This window comes from Phacochoerus africanus, chromosome 15, assembly GCF_016906955.1.
Source record: "Phacochoerus africanus isolate WHEZ1 chromosome 15, ROS_Pafr_v1, whole genome shotgun sequence".
Lineage (NCBI taxonomy): Eukaryota > Metazoa > Chordata > Mammalia > Artiodactyla > Suidae > Phacochoerus > Phacochoerus africanus.
The window spans coordinates 7,639,483-7,664,932 of NC_062558.1; the positions used below are offsets into that span (position 1 = coordinate 7,639,483).

Here is a 25,450-nt window from a genome sequence, read left to right on the forward strand (position 1 = left end):
ATGAGTGCGTGCCATGCCATTCTGATGGAGAAACCGCCACCACTCTGGACTAGAGGCTGTCACAGCTGGAAGGGACTGAATTCAACTCACTCATCTCAAAGAAAGTGGACTTGCTCTGGGCTCTGGCTGCTGGCCAAGGTAGCTCGGGGGCCAAACCTTCGAACTCTCCCTGGGTGGAAAGAAGGAGCAGTTTTTCCCTCTTCTAGAAGGAATTCATGAACTGTCCAGGGGTCCCCCGAGGATGCTCCCCAAACAGATGTAGAAGGAGTCCACAGAAGCACAGTTAGCTCATCGAGTGAAATTCCATCACCCTGGCCCCAGTGTTTAGTGACTCACGCTCCTGGCATCCCAGAGTGGGATGAACTTGGTCTAGACTCATGTAGGTTTTTTTTTTTTGGTCTTTTTGCCTTTTTCTAGGGCTGCTTCCCGAGGCATATGGAGGTTCCCAGGCTAGGCCTACGCCAGAGCCACAGCAATGCAGGATCCACAGCTCATGGCAATGCCGGATCCTTAACACATTGAGCAAGGCCGGGGATCGAACCCACAACCTCATGGTTCCTAGTCGGATTCTTTAATCACGGTGCCACAACGGGAACTCCATAGACTGATGGAGTTTTCTTCCAGTCTCTGCTTGGGGAATTCCAGTGTGCTCCAGAAAAGGCACAAGCCTGTGAGGACCACCTTTAATGGTCTGTGACCTGTCCCCCAACTCCAGGAGTCAATGAGGGTGGATGTTCTATTACAGCCTGGCCACACCCTTGCAAAGTAGCTGGGGGAGAAGAAATGGGGTGTCTTCATCCATATGCATTAGCCTAATCATTTAAATTCAGAGAAGGCACAGCTTGACACTTTGCTCTTGGCCATTTGTAAAAATCTTATTCGTATTTTCCTTTTTTCCCCCTTGTTTTTATTTTTTAAATGATTTTAATTTTTCCCATTATAGGTGGTTTACACCATTTTTTAATTTATAGGGGAATGGGGGCTTTCTCACTTTGATGTGAAAAAGTGAGGGTGAAAAGTCTGCCTTCAAGGCCAAATTCATGACAGGCCAGAGAAGAGGCAGTCAAAATCCAAGCATACACACTAGCTGGCTTTCCTTCTGTGTGTGTGTGTGTGTGCGTGTGTGTGTGTAACATGAATGACCTTAGTTCATATAACGATGGACACTGCCACATCCAGCCAGTGCGCAGCCCCTGCATGGGCTGGCTGCGTGCATTTTCATAGATGCATAGAGGCGAGAGATCTTAGAACTTGCTAATCTCCTCATCCTGCTTCCTTCCCATGTAGGAATCTGGCTTCCATATTCCTGGAAGGAGGTCATCCAGCTCCTGCTTGAACTCCTGCAGTGACAGGGAGCTCATCACTAGCAGGGGAGCCCGGTCCCCAATTTATAGAGTTTTGCACTGTGTTGAAACATGTAGCCTCATCACTCAACCTTTACAGAGTTTTCACACTGAGATGAAATCTGCATCCTATTCCCTCCTCAACCATCTTAGTTCTGGGAGTTAGAGTAAGTCAGAAGCACTCTTGTCCATGGAAGCATTTCAGTGTCTGAAGAGACTCAACATATCTCCTCATGCCCCTTCCCATATCACCTTTCCTGACACAATATCTTTATTTCCTCTTATGATGTAGTTTCCAGACCTGCCTCTACCCGGTTGTCCCTCCTCTGGGTGACCTAGTTAAGATGGCCCCAGAATGGAACTCTGTTCTTGGTCGAAAAAGCAAAGAGTTTAGGGAAATAAGGTTTCCCCAGGATATCAGTTTATACTCACTTTTCTAGCAGCCATACCATACCTTTGGCTTATACTGAGCTTTGAATCACACAGCCCCCTGCAGGGATCTTTTTGATAGAATCAACGCTTTCAGTCATGTTCTCCGGGTTTCACTCTGCACCTGTTTTTGTTTTTGTTTTTTTCCCCCTCATGAACCTTGATATAGAAATGTATCCTCGGAGCTCCCATCGTGGCTCAGTGGTTAATGAATCTGACTAGGAACCATGAGGTTGCGGGTTTGATCCCTGGCCTTGCTCAGTGGGTTAAGGATCTGGTGTTGCTGTGAGCTGTGGTGCAGGTTGCAGACACGGCTCGGATCCCGCGCGTTGCTGTGGCTGTAGAGTAGGCCGGTGGTTACAGCTCCGATTTGACCCCTAGCCTGGGAACCTCCATATGCCAAGGGAGCGGCCCAAGAAAATGGCAAAAAGACAGAAAAAAAAGAAAGAAAGAAAGAATTGTATCCTCATTTCTTTTTTTTTTCTTTTTTTGGGGGGGTGGGGGGAAGAGCACACAGAGAAGTAGTTTATTTAAGTCAGAAGCAAAGAAGTTATACACATCCTAAAGAGGAGTGTAGGTGTGGGTGTTCCCCTGAGTGAGGAGTGCGCCTGAGGGGTGATTTAAATCACTTATACAGGACAGTTCTTCCAGGCCTTTGTTTACCTTTAGCCAATCATCTCATTCTAATTCTCACACCTGACTGGACAGAGGACCCTCCCTGACATGCATGCGTTTCTTTTGGCAAAGATGGATTCCAGAGCAAAGGCTGCCGGGAACGGATCAGGACTTATGATGCCCTGGCACCATATCTTCATTTCTAATATGTTCCACTGTGGGTCTATTATTTCATCCTCGTGTGGTTTTTCTGAATCTCACTCCGTAATGTTATATTTCAGCAATCCCTCCTAGTTTTGTATCTCCTATAAATGTGGTCGGTATATATTTTAATCCCCATGCAAACTTCTGATACATGGGGGAGAGGCAGAAGCAGAGCCCTGAGGCCATCACCGGTAGAGACCATCCACCATGCTAATTAACGAGCAGTTCTCCTGGGTATCATTAGTCATGACTCCGCCCAACTGCACAGCCACCAAACCAACATCTCTTCCTCTGGTCCACACACATTTAACTGGGGACATTTCTCCAGCCAAGAGGAGTGAGTCCATGACTTCAGTTTCTGACACAGCTATCCTATGAGGTATTTCGGAGAAACTTTCTCACATCCCACAAATATCCCCTGTAGGTGGTCTGGGCGGCTCCCTACCCATCAGGCCAGTCCTGCCCGTAAACATGAGCTTTAGCCACCAAGTCCTGGATGGAAGAATCTTCAGGTAACTCTCCAAGGTTCTCATCAGACACCCTGAGATCTAGGCCCCGTTTGTGACCTACTTTCAGCAGGAATCCAAGAGAAGAGGTGACAGGGGACTGCTCTCAACTGAAAATGTCTGTGGTGTTTGTGGCTAGACAAGAGACCTTCCAGTCTGGTCCATGGGAACCCAGTCTGAGGATGACAGCAAGAGGGAGGCTTCGAGGGAAATGTGAAGCTTAGAGGTTATAGAGGTCATCCAGCCCTTTGAACCAGACGTCCCCCAGCCAGTCCCCTCTGGGTTACTGTAAACTCATTTAGGATCTAGGCTCCTGGGCTCGGAATGAGCTTCCCCCAAGGCAGGTGTCTTGTCTTCTCAGGTTAGAAGGCTAGGGCTAGGGTCCTGTTGGCTTTCCCCAGGGGTACCCCGGCCCATGATGTGAGTACAGCAGGCCCCCAACAAATATCCAGATTAAAGGGAGATACTAAGCTTTCCTATCAAGGACTCTCCACCCTTCCAGAAGAAGGACGTTCTCCCCAACACATGGTTTCTCATCATTTCTCGGCCTATTCCTCCTAATGAAGATTCCAATTTTTCTCTATAACCCATCTTATTTCCCCCTTAAGTGCTAAGTATTAGAACTAGCCCCTAGAGGTGTTCTAATAAACACTTCTCTGTTGAAGGGCCCTTCAAAGAGTCCTTTCCCAGAAGCATTCTTTTTTCTAGTGGCAAATGAGTCTTATTTTCCCAATCCAACACCCACCGACACTGTGGCCCACTCCCTCTTGAGTCAATATATCAGTGACTTTTTTATGCCCAGAAGCCTGGATCTTTGCTTGACAATCCAAGTGGATCATCCTGAGGTTGTAGGCTGAATGGGAGCCCATTAAAGATGTCACTCAGAAGTTCACTGTCCTATTAGGCAGGGTAATGGTATGAAGGAATGATTTGCTTCTATGCATTTCTTTTTTTTTTTCCCTCAAGATTCCTCACTATTTTTTAAAAAATTATTAAGACATAGCTGATTTACAATGCTGTACCAATTCTCTGCATTTCTTTCTCTCTCTCTTGTTTTTTTTTGTTTTTGTTTTTTCAGGGCTGCACATGCAGCATATGGAAGTTTCCAGGCTAGGGATGGAATTGGAGCTGCAGCAGCTGGCCACAACCACAGCTACAGCAGCACAGGATGTGAGCCGCATCTATAACCTACAGCACAGCTCATGGCAATGCTGGATCTTTAACCCACTGAGCAAGGCCAGGGATCAAACCCTCGTCCTCATGGATACTAGTCAGGTTCGTTACTGCTGGGCCACGACGGTAACTCCTATCCTAGGATATTCTTCACCGAAGTGGATAATGATCTTTGGATTTCATTCTTGGGAAGAAGAAAATTTGAGAGTTGAAGATACTGTTCCCATCAGGTACTGAGCATTATTTTTATTGGGTGTGATGGGGAATGAGATGTAGCCCTTGACCTCTCGGACCATCTAATCTCGGAAAGATGAGATACATATAAGTGGATACTAATTATTTTGTATGAGGTTATAAAGAGTGGAGATGGACTGTGTGAAAGTGGATTGGACAAACCCACCCTTCAAATCATGGAGTTCCTATTGTGGTGCAGCAGAAACAAAACCGCCTAGGAACCATGACATTGTGGGTTCGATCCCTGGCCTCGCTCAGGGGGTTAAGGATCCGGCATTGCTGTGAGCTGTGCTGTGGTGTAGGTCGCAGACACAACGCAGATCTCCTGTTGCTGTGGCTGTGGCTGTGGCCAGCAGCTATAGCTCCAATTGGACCCCTAGCCTGAAAACCTCCATATGCCGTGGATGCGGCCCTAAAAAAGCAAAAAAAAAAAAAAAAAAAAAAAAAAAACAAAAAAACCCCCAAAAACTTCATGGTAAAGCATAGTTGTCCCAAGTAACTGGGACGTGAGATAAAGTACATCACCTCTGTAACCATCTCTTCTAGTTATCTGAAATAAAATAGCAGTGTTTGGGGAGCGTCAGCCAGAAGCGGTCCCAGGCTGCCAGTGGAGAGAAGGCTGGGAATCCTCTTCCACGCTATCATGCGGGCTGGGACAAGTTCCCAGTGTATTCCGTGTACTCGAGGAGCACAGGAGAAGGAGTGGGACGGCATGAGTCATGGGAGGAAAATGTAAAGACCACAGTCTGGGGAGGACTTCCTCTGAAGCCCAAATAGGGTAATTTCAAGAGTCACTTTTCTTCCGAGCTAGTCCTGAGGTCAGCTGGAGGTTAAGCCTAGTTAAAGCTCCTTGGCTTGGATTCCTGGCGGAGCTCACAGCCCCTTGGGGTGGCACCCCACACGGTCCTTGAGGAAGGAGTCTTGGCTGCCTCCTCCCCCTGCCCAGTGCCCCGCACACGTTGCACACAGCAGGAGGGCAGGGAATGTTCGCTAATTTGGTTGTGTGGCTGCAGAACTTGTTGAAAAGATAAATCTGAAATTTAGCTATAAATACAGAAGAGTCCCAAGCCCCTTTGCTATTCCCAAACGCTGACTTGGGTTAGCCTGGCAACCTCAGAATCATCTATGAGTGCTTACAAAAACAACCTGGTCCCACAGCGGGAGACTTTTAGCCTCACCGGGGTGAGGCCCCAGTCCATTTGAGTGTAATTCTGATCCCCAGCTAGATTTGGGGACAACAGTCCTGTGGCAGTCTGCCTCCAAGGTGCCCTCTAACTTCCTTCTGTAGCCACAGCCTTGATAACGTCCTCCCACACCATATACGGTTGGTCTGAGTGACCAAGAGAACACAGCAGAAACAACGGTGCGTCACTTCCGAGATGAGGTTAAGAAAGATGCGGCTTCCATCTTTGGCTCCCTCTCTCTCCTTCTCTTTTGAGTCACTCACTCTAGAGAAAGACACCCGCCATGTCATAAGGGCACTCACGCAGCCTACAGGCAGGTGACGTGCAAGGCTCAGAGGGCTCCAGCTGACAGCCAGAGGGAAACTAAAGCCTGCCAACAATCAACTTGCCAACCTGGGGGCAACTTGGGGGAGGAGTCCCCAGCTGACCCCGTGGCTGCAACCTCAGCTGGGTAACTGCTCCAGAATTCCTGACCGGATGTTGGTTGTCTGAAGTTGCAAAATATGACTGGGGGAGGGATCGTTTGTTACACTGCCGTTGATAGCTGATACATTTTCCTGGTCCAAAGGGCAAGCCCCTGAACATAGTACACCAGGCCTTTCACAGCCATCTCTTCTAGTTTCATTTCACACTATTTTCAGATTCACAGTTTACAGTCTTGAGTGGTACGACCTGCTTCTCCCCAGCTCACATCTCTGGGCCTCTGTCCAAGCCTCTGGGTCTTTGTCCAAGCCATTCTCTGTGTCTGGAATGCCCTTTCCCCACCGATGCATCCCCTTCTCCAGAAATCCTTCCTTAGTAACCCCGGCACCAAGGTGTAGGTCCCTCCCCTCCAAGTGATCATAGGCGAGAACTGAATTACATGGAAGAAGGAAAATATTCACATGAAGGAGTCACCAAGAGCACATGACTTGCCTCTATGTTGTTGATCAGCGAATTGTCAAACTTGAACCCAGGAATCCTCTTGTCACTGCACACCACACCCACATCTTCTGTGTGCTTGCAGTCGGTGACACCCCAGCCATTGGAGGAGCAGGCTGCGAGGGTCGCCTCTTGGCCGGTACAGTAGACATTGTCCAACCAGATGGGGCCTGAGGGAAGCAGAGAAGGGAGAAGCCAAGCACTACGTCAGAGTAGGTTTGAGTCTTCAGGGGCACCCAGGGCGTATGCACACAGAGAGAATTCTTCTCTAATTTTGGCAGCTCTGTGTGGTCATGAATTGGTTTTCAGTGTGTTGAGACATGGCATGAAGTTCTAGGCCATCTGAATTCCTTTGCCAGAGGGATGTTATGTGGAGATGTGATAGACTGAACATGATTAAGGTAGAAATCAGGTTTACGCCCAGTCACGTGGTATAATAGAAAGAACAGGGAATTTGGGTAAGAAATTGTTTGATACTAATTCTGGCTCGGCCACTGAGCTGTCTGACCCTGGTTAAAGCTCTCTTTTCTCAGCAGTAAAGTGGGGATTAATAATGACACTTAAGGAGTTCACATAGTGGCTCAGTGGTAATGAATCTGATTAGGATCCATGAGGATGCAGGTTCGATCCTTGGCCTCGCTCAGTGGGTTAAGGATCCAGCGTTGCCGTGAGCTGTGGTGTTGGTCGCAAATGTGGCTCAGATGCCGTGTTGCTGTGGCTGTGGCGTAGGCCAGCAGCTGTAGCTCCGATTTGACCCCTAGCCTGGGAACTTCCATAGGCCGAAGTGTGACCCTAAAAAGCAACAAATAAATAAATAAAGTACGTAATTAATGAAACTTGAATGGCAGGGGTGTGTGCAGATTAGAGATAATATATGACAAATGCTAGTTTTATTGCTGAAAAAATGATGATGATGATGACATAGTGATGATTTTAGTTATATTGACTATGGCACAAGCTCAGAGGGGGCGACTCATCGTGCAAGGCCAGCTCCCTGAGCCCAGAACCCTGCTCCATTCAGAGCTCTTCCCACTTCCTGATGTTTCCCACCCACTGGTCCAGAATTGGCCCAGCTAGACTAACTCATAGCGCCGCCTCCCCAAGTTTCAGAAGTCAGGTGAAGGCAGGGCTGGTTTGCAGCCAGACAATCTGCCTGGGAAGCCCTGTGGAGTTCTGGTCATCTCCTCTGCATTTACTTGAATTGCAGTAAGTAGGGAATTTTACATGCAAAGTACTAGAGGATTCAATCTCACATCCATTAGGGTGGCTACTACCAAAAAAACCCACAATAGCAGCAGAAAATAACAAATATTGGCCAGGGTGTGGACAAACTGGTACCCTTGTGCACTGCTGGCTGGAATGTAAAACTGAAACTGCAGAATGCCTATCAGGGCTCTGTGAAGCTCAGATTCTTTATGTCTCGGCGTAGAAAGAATGCAATGAGAGGCAAAGTGATAGCTAAGAGGTGAATTTAATAGTATAGGACTTTTAGGAGTTCCCATTGTGGTGCCGTGGGTTAAGAATCCAACTGCAGGGGCTCCAGCATGGGTTCGATCCCTGGCCTGATGCAGTGGGTTAAAGGATCTGATGTTGCAACTGTGGCATCAATTCAGTCCCTGGCCTGGGAACTTCCATATGCTGCAGGTGGGGCCATAAAAGAAAAATTAAAAAAATGTATATCCTAGGACGTTTGTGAGAGATACAGGTGGGCAGGCAAGGAAGCGCTGCCCTGAGAGCTGGGTGGGCTATGTTAGTATAATTGAAGGAAAAGTGGGAAGGGGGAGAAGGCCACCTTCTTCCTCATTCTTGAGTAGATGTCAAGCCTCCAGCAGCAGCTCCTCCTCTACGTTGGGCAAGGGAGTTTTTGGTCCCTAGAGAGCCTAACCAGGACTAGCATGGAGCTATGTAAATTAGCAAAGAGGGTAGTAACATACGCTAAAATATGGTAAATCATCTCAGGTTTCAGTATAACTCCGAGGATCTTCTACTTTGGAATGTCACCTACAGAGAAGCTTGCCCTAGAGATCGTTAACTCACTGACTTCAATGGCAGGATGCAGGTGTCATTTTTCTACCAGTGTTTTATTGTCCTGAGGCATAGCTCGTGCCTCTATCACATGGTTTTGTTGCTAAGCAAGTCAGCTTCCGTTGTTACACAAGCCTGCTTTCTTGAGTGATGATCCCTCAGTGGGCTTTTGCAAACTATTTGATTATTATCTTAGTCTACCCCTATCAAAATGGTACAGCCCCTATAGAACACAGCAAGGTGGGTCCCCCCAAAAATTAAAAATAGAATTACCATATGAGGAGTTCCCGTCGTGGCTCAGTGGAAACGAATCTGTCTAGCATCCACGAGGACGCAGGTTCAATCCCTGGCCTCACTCATTGGGTTAAGGATCCGGCGTTGCTGTGAGCTGTGGTGTATGTAGGTCGCAGACATGGCTCGGATCCTGTGTCGCTGTGGCTGTGATGTAGGCTGGTGGCTACAGCTCTGATTCGACCCCTAGCCTGGGAACCTCCATATGCCCTGAGTGCAGCCCTAAAAGACAAAAGACAAAAAAAAAATTACCATATAATCCAGCAATTCCCCCCACTGGGTGTGTACCCAAAAGAACTGAAAGGAGGGTCTCAAGGAGGTATTTGTACATCCATGTGCATTACAGCATCATGCACAATAGCCAGAATGTGGCAGCAACCTAAGGTGTCCATTGACAAACTGGGGTCTATACAAAGACGGGAACGTTCTTCAGCCTTAAAAAGGAACACATGCTGCAACACAGATGAACTCAGTTCATCGTGTTGAAGTGAAATCAATCAATCACAAAAAGGCAAACACCCTGTGATTCTACACCTATAATAAGGAACTGAGAGGAGTCAAAATCATGGAGACAGAGAGTAGGATGGTGTTTACCAGGGGCTGGTGATTTAACGTGTGTAGTTTTAGTTTTGCAAGACGAAAAGAGTTCTGGAGACGAGTTGCACAACAGTGTGGACGTACTTAACGTTACTGAACTAGACACTGAGGCATGGTTACGATGGCACATGTCATGTGCATTTTACCACAATTAAAAATTTGAAAAGACTCTGAAGAGCTAGAGGGTTTTCAAATAGTGATTGATTTTCAGAAGCATCACTACAAAACAAAAAGTAATAAAGTCAAAACTCTTCTTTTCCTGACTCCATGCAGACTCGATGGTATAATGGAGTCAGACAACCTGGATTCAGGTTTTCTCTGCCTTCGACTCGGGCACCAGGTAACCGCCTCGGCTACTTCACCACGCCCATTTCTCACGTGAACACAATGACAGCCACAAACTGGTTGCCATGGAGATTCAGTGAAATAATGTATTGCCTAGTATGCGGTCATCCTCCCTTTCTCCTTCCAACAAGTCAGGAAAACAATGAATTCTGTCGTTCCCACGATGCAAGAAAAAACACTCCCATTGTAGAGATGAGAAAACCAAGGAGAATATGCGGCTCTTCAGGGTTGGGGTGGGGGATGCCCAGGGCCTGGCTTTGGACTTCAGGGCCCCGCTGGACCATGTCTGCTGTGACGGACAGCTGCTCAGGGCTCAAAGGAGAGTATCTTAGTCAGACGCACTGAAGGGAACAAAGGGCTTATTGAAAACATCTGGGCTGAGGTTGTCCAACTGGTTTCTCAATTTGGCCCCAGTTCCAAGCCTTCAAGCTCCACTGAAACATATGCTTGCTAATCGATTGCTGTTTCAACAACAAACCAATGTTTGTCTTGCTAAGTACTAGCAACGGAAAAGACCCTCCACATTTGAAGCGGGGCCTCTTCTTTGGAACATTCTGTTGCAAAGCTGCTGAACGGACAGAGATGGTTGAAAAGAAGCAGAGCCCTTATTCCATCTACAGTGATAGAAACCGCCCTGGTGAAGGGGATGCGAAACAGGACCACATACAGCTAAAAGCACCAGGAAGAGATGCCAAACACATGCCCTAGGGCCGCTGTACTTTCTGATAAGGAACATTTGAAATTAGCACCCTGGGGTGCTGATGGGAACTATTGCCCCCAAAGAGTTGGGGTCTTAAGAAGCTTTAATTCACCCCCAATAATTCTACCCTCTATGCATTCCCACCAGTTATTTTATTTATTTATTTATTTATTTTATTATTTATTTATTTTTTTTTGTCTTTTTGCCATTTCTTGGGCCGCTCCCATGGCACATGGAGGTTCCCAGGCTAGGGGTCTAATTGGAGCTGTAGCTGCCAGCCTACGCCAGAGCCACAGCAACGCGGATCCGAGCCACGTCTGCGAGCTACACCACAGCTCACGGCAACGCCGGAACCTTAACCCACTGAGCAAGGCCAGGGATCGAACCCGCAACCGCATGGTTCTTAGTCGGATTCGTTAACCACTGCGCCACGACGGGAACTCCCAGTTATTTTTTTTAGATAGTGGAAATGTAAATCTGTAAATTTCTACTTAGCCCATGATGGCATCACCAAGACATCATCACCATACATGGTAAACTGACTTGGCTTGTTTTTTTTTTTTTCCCCCAAATGCTTAATGCCTATCAACTAACTAGACTCTTCTGATCCCAAAGCAACCAGCTTCCAGTTCTGCTGCTGGAATGCAGGGCGGTCCTGGGCACAGTTCAGTACATGGCATCTCAGAGCTGCTAGGAAAGTGGCGCCTGGGACCCAGGTGTGACTCCAGTTTTGGACAAAAGATGCCAGTCGATCAGAACCCCAATTTCATTGCACTCTTTCCACTCATTTACCCTAAGAACTGCTTCTCCTGATGAAAGGAGAAGAGATGAACAAACAAGTTAACAGGCCATCTGAGGATTGAGATCATAAGTAAAATTCCATGTGAATGCCAGTGTTTCCCTGAGCTGTCACAGCAATGGATGACTCAAGTTGGAAGCTTTAGGATCCCACTGGCTTTGTCACTCTGATCTGAAGGATGAGGGGGTAAGGGGAGTCACATCTAACCTCAGATCTGAAGATAGGCCAAGGAGAGCAACCATCTGAGGTTGGTGGGCCAAGGAGAGAGGATGAGAAGTGGGGCAGCTGTCCCCTCTGGAACCCTCTAAAAGGTCCCTCAATTTCCTTGAGCTCAGAGATGCTTTGGGAGAAGAGATCGGTTGACAGGCTAGGCTGGAAAACCCAGGAGGTGCATGGCTGCTCTCCGTGGTTCCGTTACTGCAGACTGAACTTCAGAGGAGTGGGAACTGGTGGCACTCCTGGAGGGGTGGCCTCTTATGGGTTCAGCTGCCATGTTTCCAATTCATCCACAGAGTTGACTCGAAGCTTAAGCCCCACAGCAGCACACCCCAGGGCACTGGTCACTGTGCGAAATGCTAATTACTGATTGTTTTAAATTTTCTTCCAAATGAAACTGTATCAGTCCACTAATTATTTATTTATTTATTTATTTATTTATTTATTTATTTATTTAGGGCTGCACCCATAGCATATGGAAGTTCTCTGGCTGGGGTGGAATCGGAGTGATAGCTGCCAGCCTACATCACAGTCAGAGCAACGTGGGATCCGAGCCGTGTCTGTGACCTACACCACAGCTCACAGCAACGCTGGATCCTTAACCCACTGAGTGAGGCCAGGGATCAAACCCACGACCTCATGGATCCTGGTAGGGTTCATTTTCGCTGAGCCACAATGGGAGCTCCAGGTCAGTCCATTCATATTTATTGACTGCCCACAATGTACCCAGTGTTAAAAATCCCAAAATGATGCTGACATTCAAATACATTTATATTTAAAGGGTCACTCATGGCAAACCAAGTACCACTTTACGTAGACAGCATAATCCTTAATGTCCTGGAGACAGGAGAGCATGCTTCTCACTTTCTCTTTGACACTTATCCTTTCCTAAGTCTCGATGGTCTTAATATCCAGAGATGACCCTCCGGTACTCTTAGTCATTACACCTCCTCTCTCCAGTGACTCTCTCCACCCTACATCCGCTAGCATCCCATGGTCATAGCTTAGACCTTGACAGCACAAGTAAACACACCCTCCATTGCCATTTCAACACTTCTGCTGTCCATCCACACCACACCTCGTCTTTCTAGGAAGATGCAACCTCAGTCCACAGGCCGTTGATCCCAACAGCTTTCTCCAGTTCTTCAACCGCTCCACGGAGCATCCTCCTACTTTCCTAGCTTGGGCTCCCTGATTTGAATCGCTCTCTTGAATATTCCCCTTATCCCTGTGAACTTTTCTCCCAGCATCATCCTTGGATGGCAAAGCCTGAGCCACATTAATGCGCCTCTCCAGCCACCAGTAAATTTCAAGTTTGTGTAGAAATAAAAAAGTTGTCACTGGAGTTCCCGTCGTGGTGCGGTGGTTAACGAATCCAAGAACTATGAAGTTGCGGGTTTGATCCCTGGCCTTCCTCAGTAGGTTAAGGATTCAGCGTTGCTGTGAGCTGTGGTGTAGGTCGCAGACACGGCTCGGATCCCGAGTTGCTGTGGCTGTGGCGTAGGCCAGAAGCTACAGCTCCCATTAGACCCCTAGCCTGGGAACCTCCATATGCCGTGGGAGCGGCTCAAGAAAAGGCAAAAACACAAAAAATAAATAAACAAATAAATAAAAATAAAGTTGTCGCTGGAAAAACCACACAGTCATTGGAAAGTACTGAAATAATGAAATAATTATGCTGAGAGAGCCTGGAATAGAAAACATAAATCTGACGTTCCCCCTGGATCACTCAGCTAGCAGAATAAGTGGAGACGTGAAAGGATGAAGGAGTGTCTGGAGTTTTTGTAAAGAAGACAAGAAATGGGTTTTAAAAGCCTAGCACGTGCTAACTGGTCTTTGCCGGTTTTACTCCCATCACGGTCAGGAAGCCAGAGTCAGCTTCAGAGAACATTTTCCTGAGTCTCTTCATCCAGTTATTCCAAAAGGACATATTCAATTGTACGGAGGGGAGATACGTATAAGATGGGACTGGCTTTTGTCTATAATTTTTAAAATAACAGAAAGCAAGGGTTGGGAGGGGCCATAACAACAATCTATTTCAGTGACTCCCAAACCTTCCTTGGGAGGCTTCTGAAAGTCCTGGACTCCAACCCAGAGCTTAATCCTGAATATCATGGGGTTAAGGGGCAATCCCCGGGGATTCTTATGCCATCAACGTGGCACTAATCCATTTGTCCAGGACAAGATTTGGGGCCCCTCTGCTTTAGTCCAGCAGCCAGGCCCACACTGATAACCTGTACAGCAGCTCAGCCAGGTGGGGGAGCTGTCTTTGCTTTACCAACTCTGAGAGGGGGGCTCTTAACCCCTGAATTTTTTTTTTTTTCTTTTTAAGGCTGCACCTGTGGCATATGGAAGTGCCCAGGCTTGGGGTCGAATCAGAGCTGCAGCTGCCGGCCTACACCACAGCCACAGCAACTCAGGATCTGAGCCGCATCTGTGAGCTACACTGCAGCTTGTGGCAATGCTGGATCTCTAACCCACTGAGCAAGGAAGGCCAGGGATCAAACTGCACCCTCATGGATATTAGTTGGGTTCTTAACCCACTGAGCCACAGTGGAAACTCCTTGAATTTTATTTTTAAATAATGCTTTTGACCCTTATCTGCCTCCCCGCTTGGGCCCACACATGATGACAGTTTCAAGAGTTCTTAGAGAACCTAACTTCCAGATTCAGAAACTGAGGCCAAAGAGATGCGTGTCTTCGCATAAAGTTTATAGTTAGTTAGGTTGGCACAGGACTGAGCCCAAGGTTCTGGGGCCCAATACCTGCCCTCCCTCAAAATCCCCTCCCCCCATTTTTTTCAATGTATTGATGGAGGTTAACAATGGAGGAAAGAAAAGGCCAAAGTAAGAAAGCCTAAGCAACACTGTTCCTGTTCTGGCCATGCCCAGAGCTGCATCTTGGTATTAAAAGGGTGAACTCTACAGGAGCAGGAGGGTGGGAGAGTCAGGGAACGCTAACCTAGGGGCAGCCTTTGTGACAAGAAGCAAAAGGTACTCCCTCCAGGGCAGTTGGAAGAAAAGTCGTCTCCCCTGGCTGACAGCAGCCCCAGGCAGTCACGTGGCTTGAGAGATGACCACAGACTGACTTCAGCCACTACCTAGGGTCACTAAGCAGCCTGATCTGCCCAGGATGAGGCATTTCCAGGCGGCCAGACCTGGTCTGCTGAAACTAGGAAAGTTCTGGGCAAAGCAGGACCAGTGGTCGCTGTACCTCTCCCCCGCCTCCCTCCGCTCCCACCTCCCAGCAAAGGCACGGAGGCTGCCCAGATGGAGTGTTATCAGGAAACTGTACTTGACAGTAACTGCAGCTTCGTCGACCAGGCTACCCGCCTGGAAGCATGTTCCCGGGCTCTCCCAGTAACACTAGTGCTCAGTCCCCAAGCACAGAGCATTTACCTTCCCCCTTGCCATAGGAGGAGCTGGCAGTCCAGGACTTGGCCTCCACGTATCCCAGCTCCCGGCAGACAACGTGGGCAGCATGGATGGAGAAGTCGTCGTCGCACACGGTGCCCCACTGGCCATTGTAGTACACCTCCAGCCGGCCCTCGCTGTGCTTCCTCTTCTGGCCCGCCAGGCGCAGCTGGATCTTGACCACGTCGGACGGCGCCTGAGGCTGGTGGTACTCGGGGGCGGGCTGCTGGAAGTACTCTGGGTAGTGGGGCCAGCTCTCGTACTGCGCCAAGCTCAGGGCGGGCAGCAGGGCAAGCACAGCCAGACAGCTGCAGAGGCAGGAGCCTGCACGCCTCTCCATCCCTGTCCTCAGGCTGGAGGACCTGACGGACGGGGGCGCTTGGTGCCCAGGACCAACCGACCGCTGTTTCCTGGAAGAGAGGAGGAATTTGGGTTAGAGACATCAATGAAACCTCCAGTGATTTCACGCTCCCTTGCTTAGTATTGAAAACTCATCACAGTCGAGTCCATTCTCTCTCCGCCCACCTTGCACTTCAGCCAGACAGGTCTGAGAAGTCCCACCTCTTAGCCCACAACCTTCCCAGATCGCTGAAATGCTTGTTGCCAGGAAGATTCTTGGCAGGAAACAGCACATTCAGACTTCATTTGAGGACAGTGTTTAAAAAGACCATCTCCAGGAGTTCCCTGGTGGTGTGGTGGGTTAAGGATCCCCTGTTGTCACTGCTATGGCTCTGGTAGCTGCTTGCCGGCAGAGTCAGGGAAAGGAACAAAGGACAGTGTGATACCCAAGCTGGCCAGACGGGGAGACTGTTATCATCCCCAGGCTGAGGATTCCCCTGGGAGGGAGCAGCTGAGCAGAGGGGGCTCTGTTTGGAGCTGTGGCTTCCGTGATGGGTCTCAGAGCCAAACCACAGCAGAAGGGGCAGGGGGAACAAATGCCTGAGCTCGCTCTCCTCCTGGCTTCTAATCTCCCGGTGTTTCCTACAGGCAAACCCAAGCTGAAGCCAAGCCCATCTCTTGGTGGATCCTCTAGGGCTTGGCCTCCTGGGCACAGAGAGTGGGCAGAGGGAGGGCAGCAGGCTGCAGGGCAGGCAGAGGATCTCCAGCACGCTTCCCCCTTCTCTGCAACCCTCTGCAGCTCAGAGCAGCCCCAGAGTCTTCCTGCCAAGGAGGCTTTGTTGTCTAGATTTTCTCCTCACCCCTTTCAGACACCTTCAAATCCCCAAGGAGCCTACAAACCGCTTGAGGGTAGAACTTGGGTCTCAGCTTTCTTTGGCTCCTCCAGAGTACACATGAGAGGTTCAAGGACATGTTTATGGAACGAAAAGGTGATTTGGTTCTAGAGGTCAGCGTGTACACTGAAGGGGTCTCAGGTACTCCCAGGCAAGGTGGCCTTCCTCTCTTGGGATGTGAGCTGATCTGGATGGACACGGACTCTTCTGGTGCTGACAGTAACACTAGGAGGCTTCAAGTTCAGCAATGAAACTGTTCTCTCTGTGCACATCTCTCTGGCATGCCCACCCTCACCCCATATCTTATTGTGCCTTACACTCTGGGCCTCCAGTCGGGTGAGGCCGCTGAACCAGGTCAGAGGCAAAGCCCCCTAAACAGCTCTTAGACGGGGCCTGTCCTTAGCTGAACTGCAGTTTAGTCCCAAAGAACAGTCCCGAGGCGCCTTTCCCGCCCCCTCAGAGAAGCCAAGGAGGCCCAGGTGACAATTCCGTCCCTTTTCATAGTTTCTGTCCCTGAGGGCTGCTGGGGGCTGAGTCCCGCATGCCCTGGGCACAGAGGGGAGGCATAAAGTTCTCATGGCAAACAGGAGAGGGGCTGAGTGGCCCCTCATCAGGCAACAGAGGACTGGAGTAGAGGGAGGGAGAGGGGCACAGACTCCGGAGCTAGACAGTCTGGATTTGAACCCTCATTCTGATACTGACTAGCTGTGTGACCTTGGGTGAAATAGTTAACTTCTCTGTGCTGTTCAGTGTTTCCTATCTATAAATGGGGATAATAATTGTATCTAGCTCACAAAATTGTTATGAAAATTGGATGAATGGCACATAATAAGCCTAGAGGAGAATTTGATAAATACAAATTTTAAATTCTCAAAATATTTTTAAAAATTTTATTTATTTATTCATTTATTTGTCTTTTTGCCTTTTCTAGGGCTGCTCCCGGGGCATATGGAGGTTCCCAGTTTAGGGGTCCAATCGGAGCTGTAGCCGCTGGCCTACACCAGAGCCACAGCAACTCGGGATCCAAGCCGTGTCTGTGACCTACACCACAGCTCACAGCAACGCCAGATCCTTAACCCACTGAACAAGGCCAGGGATCGAACCTGCAACCTCATGGTTCCTAGTTGGATTCGTTAACCGCTGAGCCACAACGGGAACTCCTCAAAAATTTTATATTCTCACCTACGTCAGAATTTCAGGATGAGATCATATAGCAGGAAACAAAGACTTATGCTCATGTGTCTTGGTTCTTCCATAATTCAGAGAGAGGACAAGGCTGTCTTAAAGGACTGCAGATGTGTTTCACGGAAGGGGAAGTAGACTTGGGATGTGGGGCCCAGCAGGTGAAAGCTACACCTTCTGTATTAACCAGGTACAGGGGGTTAGGCTAATCCTATTGCTCAGTGCATGGTGCATCACCATCAAGGAAGGACCAGATAAGTGCCCAGAACACCTGGAAGGAGAGAGGCAGGTCCACGTCTGTCAGGATGGCCAGGCAGTGCCCGTCCCATCACGGATGCTGGGGCAGAGAGGCCAGGGCTCAGAGGGAAGTCAAAACCAAGGACTTCAGAAGGCCGTCTGGTTTACTGGAGCTCCAGCCATTTGCATCCCATGACTCACAAACCAGGCCAAAAAGTTGTGGGGTTCCTGCAGTTGCCCCCTTCAGACCACAGCTTGACGAGCTAGTACATGGCTCTGAAGGGGCTCCTTATGCTCCTCCTCCACCCTGGCCATGCTTCATTCCCATCAGGGCACATTGGTTTCCACAGGCCCATCTGTGCCTCTAGAAACTTGAGGCAGGGGTGAAGGAGCCACGGAGGAGGATTCTTATTCTATGAGGGAGAAAATCAAGAACCAGAGGACTTTTCTATTAGACTTCACCGGAGATGCACAGTTAGTGCCAGTAAAGCCAGCCGCCAAGCTACCAAAACACCCACTCTCACGTATAAAAAAAATCCAAATTCTGCCTGGGATTTAGAAGCCTTTACAACATGGCACATACCTGCATTCCTGGCTTCAACTACGCTCCTTGGCCTCACTGCAGCCCTTCACGTGTCAGCTGTCCCATCATCGCAGCCAAGAGTGGCTTAAGTTTTCCCACCTAGATCAACGTGTTCCATCCACACCTCTCCCCTTCTCTCTAAATAATGTGTCACAATCCATCCTGTTCTTCAAGGAAAGCTTTCCAGATGCACCTAATCAGAATCAATGTTTCCTCTGATTCCCTTTAAAATAGCATTCTGGGAGTTCCCATCGTGGCGCAGTGGTTAACGAATCCAACTAGGAAACATGAGGTTGCGGGTTCGATCCCTGGCCTTGCTCAGTGGGTTAACGATCCAACGTTGCCGTGAGCTGTGGTGTAGGTTGCAGATGCGGCTCGGATCCGCGTTGCTGTGGCTCTGGCGTAGGCCGGTGGCTGCAGCTCCAATTCAACCCCTAGCCTGGGAACCTCCACATGCTGTGGGTGTGGTTCTAGAAAAGGCAAAAAGACCAAAATAAATAAATAAATAGATAAATAAAATAAAATAGCATTCTGCTGTGTAGCATTGAGAACTATGTCTAGATACTTATATCGCAACACAACAATGCGAGGAAAAATTATATATACATGTATCTGTAACTTGGTCCCCATGCTGTACAGTGAAATAAATAAATAAATAAATAAAATAGATTATACATATTAAAAAAAAAGCATTCCGCTTGTGCTGTATACCATGGTCATGCCAGGCTCTCCCAGAGCCTCAGTCCCTGGGGGCAGAAGCCACCTCTTATCATTTCCACCCAGTACGGCATATTTCTGGTTACGGCAGACTAGCTTATACTAGAGAAAATTTCCCACCAAGAACAACTGGAAAAAAGTGGATAAAGTGCCAAAAACATGTATTTGAAGACCCTGAAGAGCTACCGAGGCAGCAAGGACTCAAGAAGCCAAGAATCCGGAGAGATGGGAAGTACAGCAAGGCGAGCCTGACCCTTGTGTCTGCTTTTCCCCTTAAGCCACTTGCCAATTCCAAGGCCATGGCCAACAGCTAAGCAAAGCTCCAGGCAACCTCCCAGGACTGAAGACACGGCGTCCAGAGCCTACAAAGGAGGAAGGGCCCTGTTAAACAGCCCCAGGCTTTCAGATAGGGGTCCCTGATGGATTAAACTCCAGAAGTTAGGGCAGAGTTATGGTCTACGTGTTAGAAAGGTCTAACATCCATATAATTGGAATTCCAAAAGAGGAGAGAAGGAATGTCTGGAAGAAATATTTGAAGAAACAATGGCCAAGAATTATATGAACTGGATGAAAAATATCAAGCCCAAGCAGGATAGTCTGCAAAGAAAACAACATCAGGGCACATCAAAATTAGACTGTGGAAAATCTGAGACAAAGACAGAGAGCCTATAAGCGGCCAAAGTGAAAAAGGAGCGTTACCTTCAAAGGGGCAAGAATAGGGCTAACAGCTGGGCTCTCAAAAAAAGAAGGAAACACATAAGATAACCACATGACATTTTCAAAAGGTTGAAAAAATTAAGTCGACCTAGAATTCTAGGGAGTTCCCATTGTGGCTCGTATGGTAAGGAACCCAACAAGGGACTATTATCCATGAGGATGTGTGTTCCATCCCCGGCCCTGGCTCACTGGATTAAGGATCCAGCCTGGCTGTGAGCTGTGGTATGGGTCGCAGACCCGGCTCACATCTGGCGTTGCTGTGGCTGTGGTGTAAACTGGCAGGTATGTAGCTCTGATTCAACCCCTAGCCTGGGAACTTCCATATGCCAAGGGTGCAGCCCTACAAAGACCAAAAGAAAAAAACAAAACAAAAACAAACCCTAGAATTCTATACCCTCTGGAGAGAAGGAAGGTTGTCACAAAGGTGGACAGACTTTGTCATCAGAGGATCCATGAGATGGAGACATTAAAGGGAGTTCTTCAGGCCACAGGACAAATAATCCTCACGTGGCATGAGGGGGAATGGAAGAGGCTGTTGCTGTGCTGATAGATCTACATGCAGATCAACTGCGTAAAACAATCATAATGTTTTGTGGGGTTTAAAATATGTATCATTAAAATACAGGGTGGCAACAGCACAAAAGGCAGGAGGGGGGTAAATGGAAGTGTTCCAAGGTCTTTGTGCTTCTGAGGTGGGGTAAAAGTACTCTTGTCTGGAGTTCCCTTGTGGTTCAGTGGGTTAAGGATCCGGCATGGTCACTGCTATGGCGTGATTTTGATCACTGGCCTGAGAACTTCCACATGCTGCAGGCATGGCCACAAAAAAATACTCTTTTCGATTACACATTAGCAAGTCTTAATAGTCTTAGCTGGGTGCACACTGTAGCCTTTACATAATCACCGTAAGAAGAGAACAAAAAGTAGAGTGAACAGACTAATAAAGGGGGAAAAGATGAAATTATTTTTAAAAACTCTGGTTAATCCAAAATGAGAGCAACAGAGCAGAGAAAAAGTTACATAGAATAGTTTTCATAATGTTTTTTTGGACTTTTCAGGGCCTGTACCACAGCTCAAGGCAACGCCAGATCCTTAACCCTCCGAACGAGGCTAGGGATCGAACCCAGGTCCTCGTGGATACTAGTCAGGTTCGTTAACCACTGAGCCATGACGGGAACTCCATTTTCCATAAATATTTTAAAAATAGTAGGATGGAGGATTCAAACACAAATATATCAGTAATTACTTTAGATTAAAAAATACAGTCCAATGAAAAGACAAAGATGGTTGCAGTGGATTTAACAAAGCAACACTATTTGCGTTTCCTACAGAAGACACAGAGGTTTAAGGGAAAAGGATGGAAGAAGGTTTACCATACACACGTTAATCCCCAAAAGAGTTGGTACAAAGTCAGATACAGTCAACGTTAAGACACAAAATATTACTAGAGACAAACATGGACAGTTTATGATGATGAAAAAGTCAGTCCACCAGGAAGACATTAACTCTTCTCAATTTGTATTCTTGGACTCAGTATGTATGAAATAAATATTGATAGAACTAACAGAAAAAAAAAAAAGAAAGAAAAAAACGACTAGTCTGTAGTCATAGGAGAAGATTTTACACATCTTTTGTCAGGAGAAGCAGACCAAAAATCCTTGCACTAAAGATGTGAACTAGAGGAGTACCCGCTGTGGCGCAGTGGAAATAAATCCGACTATTATCCATGCGGGTTTGATCCCTGGCCTCACTCAGGGGTTCAGGGACCCGGCATTGCTGTGAGCTGTGGTGTAAGTCGCAGGCGAGGCTTGGATCCTGCGTTGTCGTGGCCGGGGCGTAGGCTGGCAGCTGTACCTCCAATTCGACCCCTAGCCTGGGAACTTCCATGCGCCACAGGTGTGGCCCTAAAAAGCAAAAAATAAAAAAATAATAATAAAAGAAGGGAACTACATAATAAACAAACATGACCTAATTGACAAGTTTCAATCAACTGGACTCAACGAGTTTAGGAGACAGATTCGCTTCAAGTTCACTTGTAAGATTTACCCAAATGGACCCTAAGTTGGGTCATAAAGTAAGTCTCACCACATCTAATGAAATCTTACAGAATGTGTTATCTGAGTGTAGAACCATTAAGCTATACACCAATCATAAAAGAATAACTAGCAAATCCCCCAATATTTGGAAATGATGTAAAAAGGTTAAAAAGTCTTGAATTTCCATTGAGGTCACAGTATTAAATCAATTTACTCATTCAGCAAACATTCACTGAGCTCTTGGTACACCTTAGACCTCATGTGGTTAAAGCAGATGTGCCCTTGCTGTGGTTCTGATGGGTCCCTACAGGGCATTCACAGTCTAGCTTTCTGGTTTGCCAACAGGAGATCAGTGAATGTTCATGGATTAAACCACCTGGGCCAAGTGGCCCATTTTTTTTTTTTTTTTGTCTTTTTGCCCTTTCTAGGGCCGCACCCACGGCACATGGAGGTTCCCAGATTAGGGGTCCAATCGGAGCTGTAGCTGCCAAGCCCACCCCAGAGCCACAGCAACGCGGGATCCGAGCCTTGTCTGCAACCTACACCACAGCTCACGGCAATGCTGGATCCTCAACCCACTGAGCAAGGCCAGGGATCGAACCCACAACCTCATGGTTCCTAGTCGGATCCGTTAACCACTGAGCCACGACAGAAACTCCAAGTGGCCTGATTTTGAATTCAAGAAGTTTATTCTCTTCTATCCAGCTTCTATTCTCATCTTGGAGAAATTTAAGACTGAAAGTTTATGACTTGCCAAAGGTTACACAGAGTGACAGAGCTAGAACCAGTGTGAAGCTAACATTATAGAGTGTTAGAGGCATTATAAAGCAAACACTATAATGCCTCCATAGGCAGGCACTGTGTATTAATCATGTCTTTTTCTTTTCTGCATTTCTGCTGTTTTGACATCTGGGGTTTTGGCCCACGCTGGAGAAAGACTACCCAGAAACTACTCTGGGTAATTCTTAGAGATGATAAAGGACTTACTAACAAGTGTACTTTGTATTTTATTTATTTATTTTAGGGCTGCACCTGTGGCATACGGAAGTTCCCACGGTAGGGGCTGAATCAGAGCTATAGCTGCCAGTCTACACCAGAGCCATAGCAACACCAAATCTGAGCCGTGCCTGTGACCTACACCGAAGTTCGCGGCAATGCCGTATCCTTAACCCACCGAGCAAGGCCAGGGATCGAACCCAAATCTTCATGGATGAGAGTCAGGTTCATAACCCATTGAACCACAATGGGAACTCCTACAAGTGTACTTTTTATAGTCATACTAGAGCTGTACCTTCCCAATTACCCTCTTTTTCAAGATCTCACACTCTGGGCCACTACTTCTTGCCCTCATCACTCCAGGATCAGGTACCAGACAACTAGAGATGGCCCTATGCCCCATAGCAAAGCTGAAATTATTCAACAAGCCCATCCTTAACCTGTTTAGCCTACTTACTATGAAAGTCAGTAAAGGCTCTTCTCCCCTCATTCCTTCTGCTTTCGACCAAGCCTGATGCTTCTCCATGTGGCCCTAGATGGCACGCCATGCCTCCTGTTTCCAGGGATCTGAGGCTATAACCTTCTTCCTCCATGACAGTCTTCTCTGTGACTGCATGTCTTGCCACACCTGATTAAAACCAATCCTGTGTACAATGTGCATTAAAATGCACAATGCTCAACATTTGGCTGTACTAATTCACTCAATGGGGCAAACACCATTATTACCCTGAGAAGGAAAACAAGGCACAGAGAGCTTTGGCAAGTTGTCCCAGGTTGGGCTGTTGGTTAAGCAGCAAGGCAGACTCTGAGTGAGGGCAGTAGGCTGAGCTGTGTCCTTCTCCACTGTGTCCTAAGGGCTCCAGTCCAGCACTTTTTTACCATCCCCCGAGCTCCCCCTCACACGAGAGCTAAAGAGGCCTGCAGATTGTCTATTCGCATCTCAAAAAGAAATGGAAAAAATATGTGGTTCTGCACTTTTTAAAAAAGAAATCATAATCTCTGGATTTGCATATCTATAAACTGCTCCACCCATCTTCTTGGATTCTCCATTTGTGGGAATGGCCAGCGTTCAACTCCTAAATCTTTCCTAGAAAAGTGCTCCTGAATTTTTTGCTTCTCTTGTGGGGGCTTCTACTCCCTACTCTGGGGGATTGTAAAATATTAGACCCAGATGCTTCTCTTTCCTCTTAAAAATAATGTCTACGGTTTTTAAAATGTTCTTTTCTGTCCCTTATTGCAAAAGTTGTACAAGCTGGTGATAAAAATCTGGAAAATGCAAACAAGTAAAAGGTAGAAGAGAATATGCAATACCCTTGGTAATCATTGTAAGCACCCCTTCCAGCCTTCTTTCTGTAGATATATACTTCCCCTTAAAAGTTGGAATACTTTTCTACATAGTGCTTTTTAAAGTGCTTTTCACATTTACTGGGATATTGCAGACATCATGCCTCATTAACTTTTACAAGATTTTCATTACACAGTATTCAGTCGTATGGATGTACCATACCATTGAATGATCTTATCCGTAAATGTTTTACTGCTATACACATTGCTGAAGGGAATTCTCTTTGTAGCTAAAACTTTCCACAATCTTGGGATATATTCGTATCCCAAAATACGTAAAATTGCTGGGTCAAAGGGCTGTTAAAAAGTGAATGCTTTTGCAAAACAATATTAACTGCCCCAAGAAAGACTGTGCCAGGGTACATCTCAACCTGCACTATGTAGGCTTCCCTACAACCTCAAAATCCTAGCTCTGGCCATGCTTTCCAACTTTCTCCATCTGATAAGCCAAAAAAAAAGAAAGAAAGAAAAGGAGAGAAAAAAAGGTATTCTACTGTATGTCTTTCCCTTATTGCTCTGCAAAATTCATTTTTCACTTTGGCATCCATCCAGCCCTCAGGAGGGAAAAATCGCCAACGTCCAAAGCAGAGCTTCGGAGGATGAGAGAAAATGCCCTGAAGCTCCCCTCTGCCCGGCGGTGGGCTCCATTTTTCCACCTCTGAGGATCAGAGGCCTCGCCCGCTCCCTGCAGGCGCCAGTTTTTGTTCTGCACTTGAACTCAGGTTCAGTCCCTTCTCCGCCCAAGATCCCAGCTGCTGGGGTCAAGGATGGCCTATAGAGGAATCTGTCCACGGGAGTCCCCCCTCCTTGTGGTTCCTGCTGCACCGAGTCACATTACAAAGCTGTTGGCATCCAGCTGATCCGGTTTTAAACGAAGCCCCATTGGGCGCGCGTAGAGAGGGCCGGCGGTGGGTCCAAGTCCCGGCAGCCGGGACAGGGACCAGCGCCCTTCCCGGGGGCGGGCGGCCGGCCGGCCGAGGGCTGGCAGCTTCTTCGGGGTCCCGCTGCAGAGCTACGCGCCGCAGCGTCAGGATCGGTCCCCCGCTCCCCGCCCTTCATAGCGCTACGGGCCGCGGCGGGGCGGGCAATCCTCGAGCCCAGGCAGCAGCCGCACGCGGCCCGCGGTGGGCAGCACACGTGAGCCCGTGGGGGCGTTTCGGGTGACCACGGTCCCCTAGAGGGGACCGCGCGCTGACTCGGCTGCCTGGCCTGCCCGCCCCGCCGCAGCCGTGCTGGAGCGGCGCCTGAAACCCCGCGGCCTCTCCGCGAACCAGGCCAGGTCAGCACGTGCCAGATTCCGTGGGAACGGATGTCCCCTCTCTGCTCACATTGCTCACGCGGACGGGGGGTGCGGTTGGATATCTGGGCCTAGCACGGTGCCTGGCACATGTCGGGCGCTTAATAAAAAGGGGTT

The 25,450-nt window shown here is 48.0% G+C and overlaps 1 protein-coding gene across 2 annotated transcripts in view; it reads right to left on the reverse strand.

Moving 5' to 3' along the window:
• The window catches only part of LOXL2 (lysyl oxidase like 2), a 106,038-nt gene that overhangs the window by 58,781 nt on the left and 21,807 nt on the right, over positions 1-25,450 (reverse strand). For both annotated transcript variants that reach the window (XM_047761389.1, XM_047761390.1), the window contains exons 2-3: positions 14,981-15,405; positions 6,604-6,779 (exon numbers count right to left, since the gene is read on the reverse strand). In XM_047761389.1, the coding sequence (XP_047617345.1) occupies positions 6,604-6,779; positions 14,981-15,335 (531 nt within the window). In that variant the 5' untranslated portion in view covers positions 15,336-15,405. The remainder of the gene's footprint in view (positions 1-6,603; positions 6,780-14,980; positions 15,406-25,450) is intronic.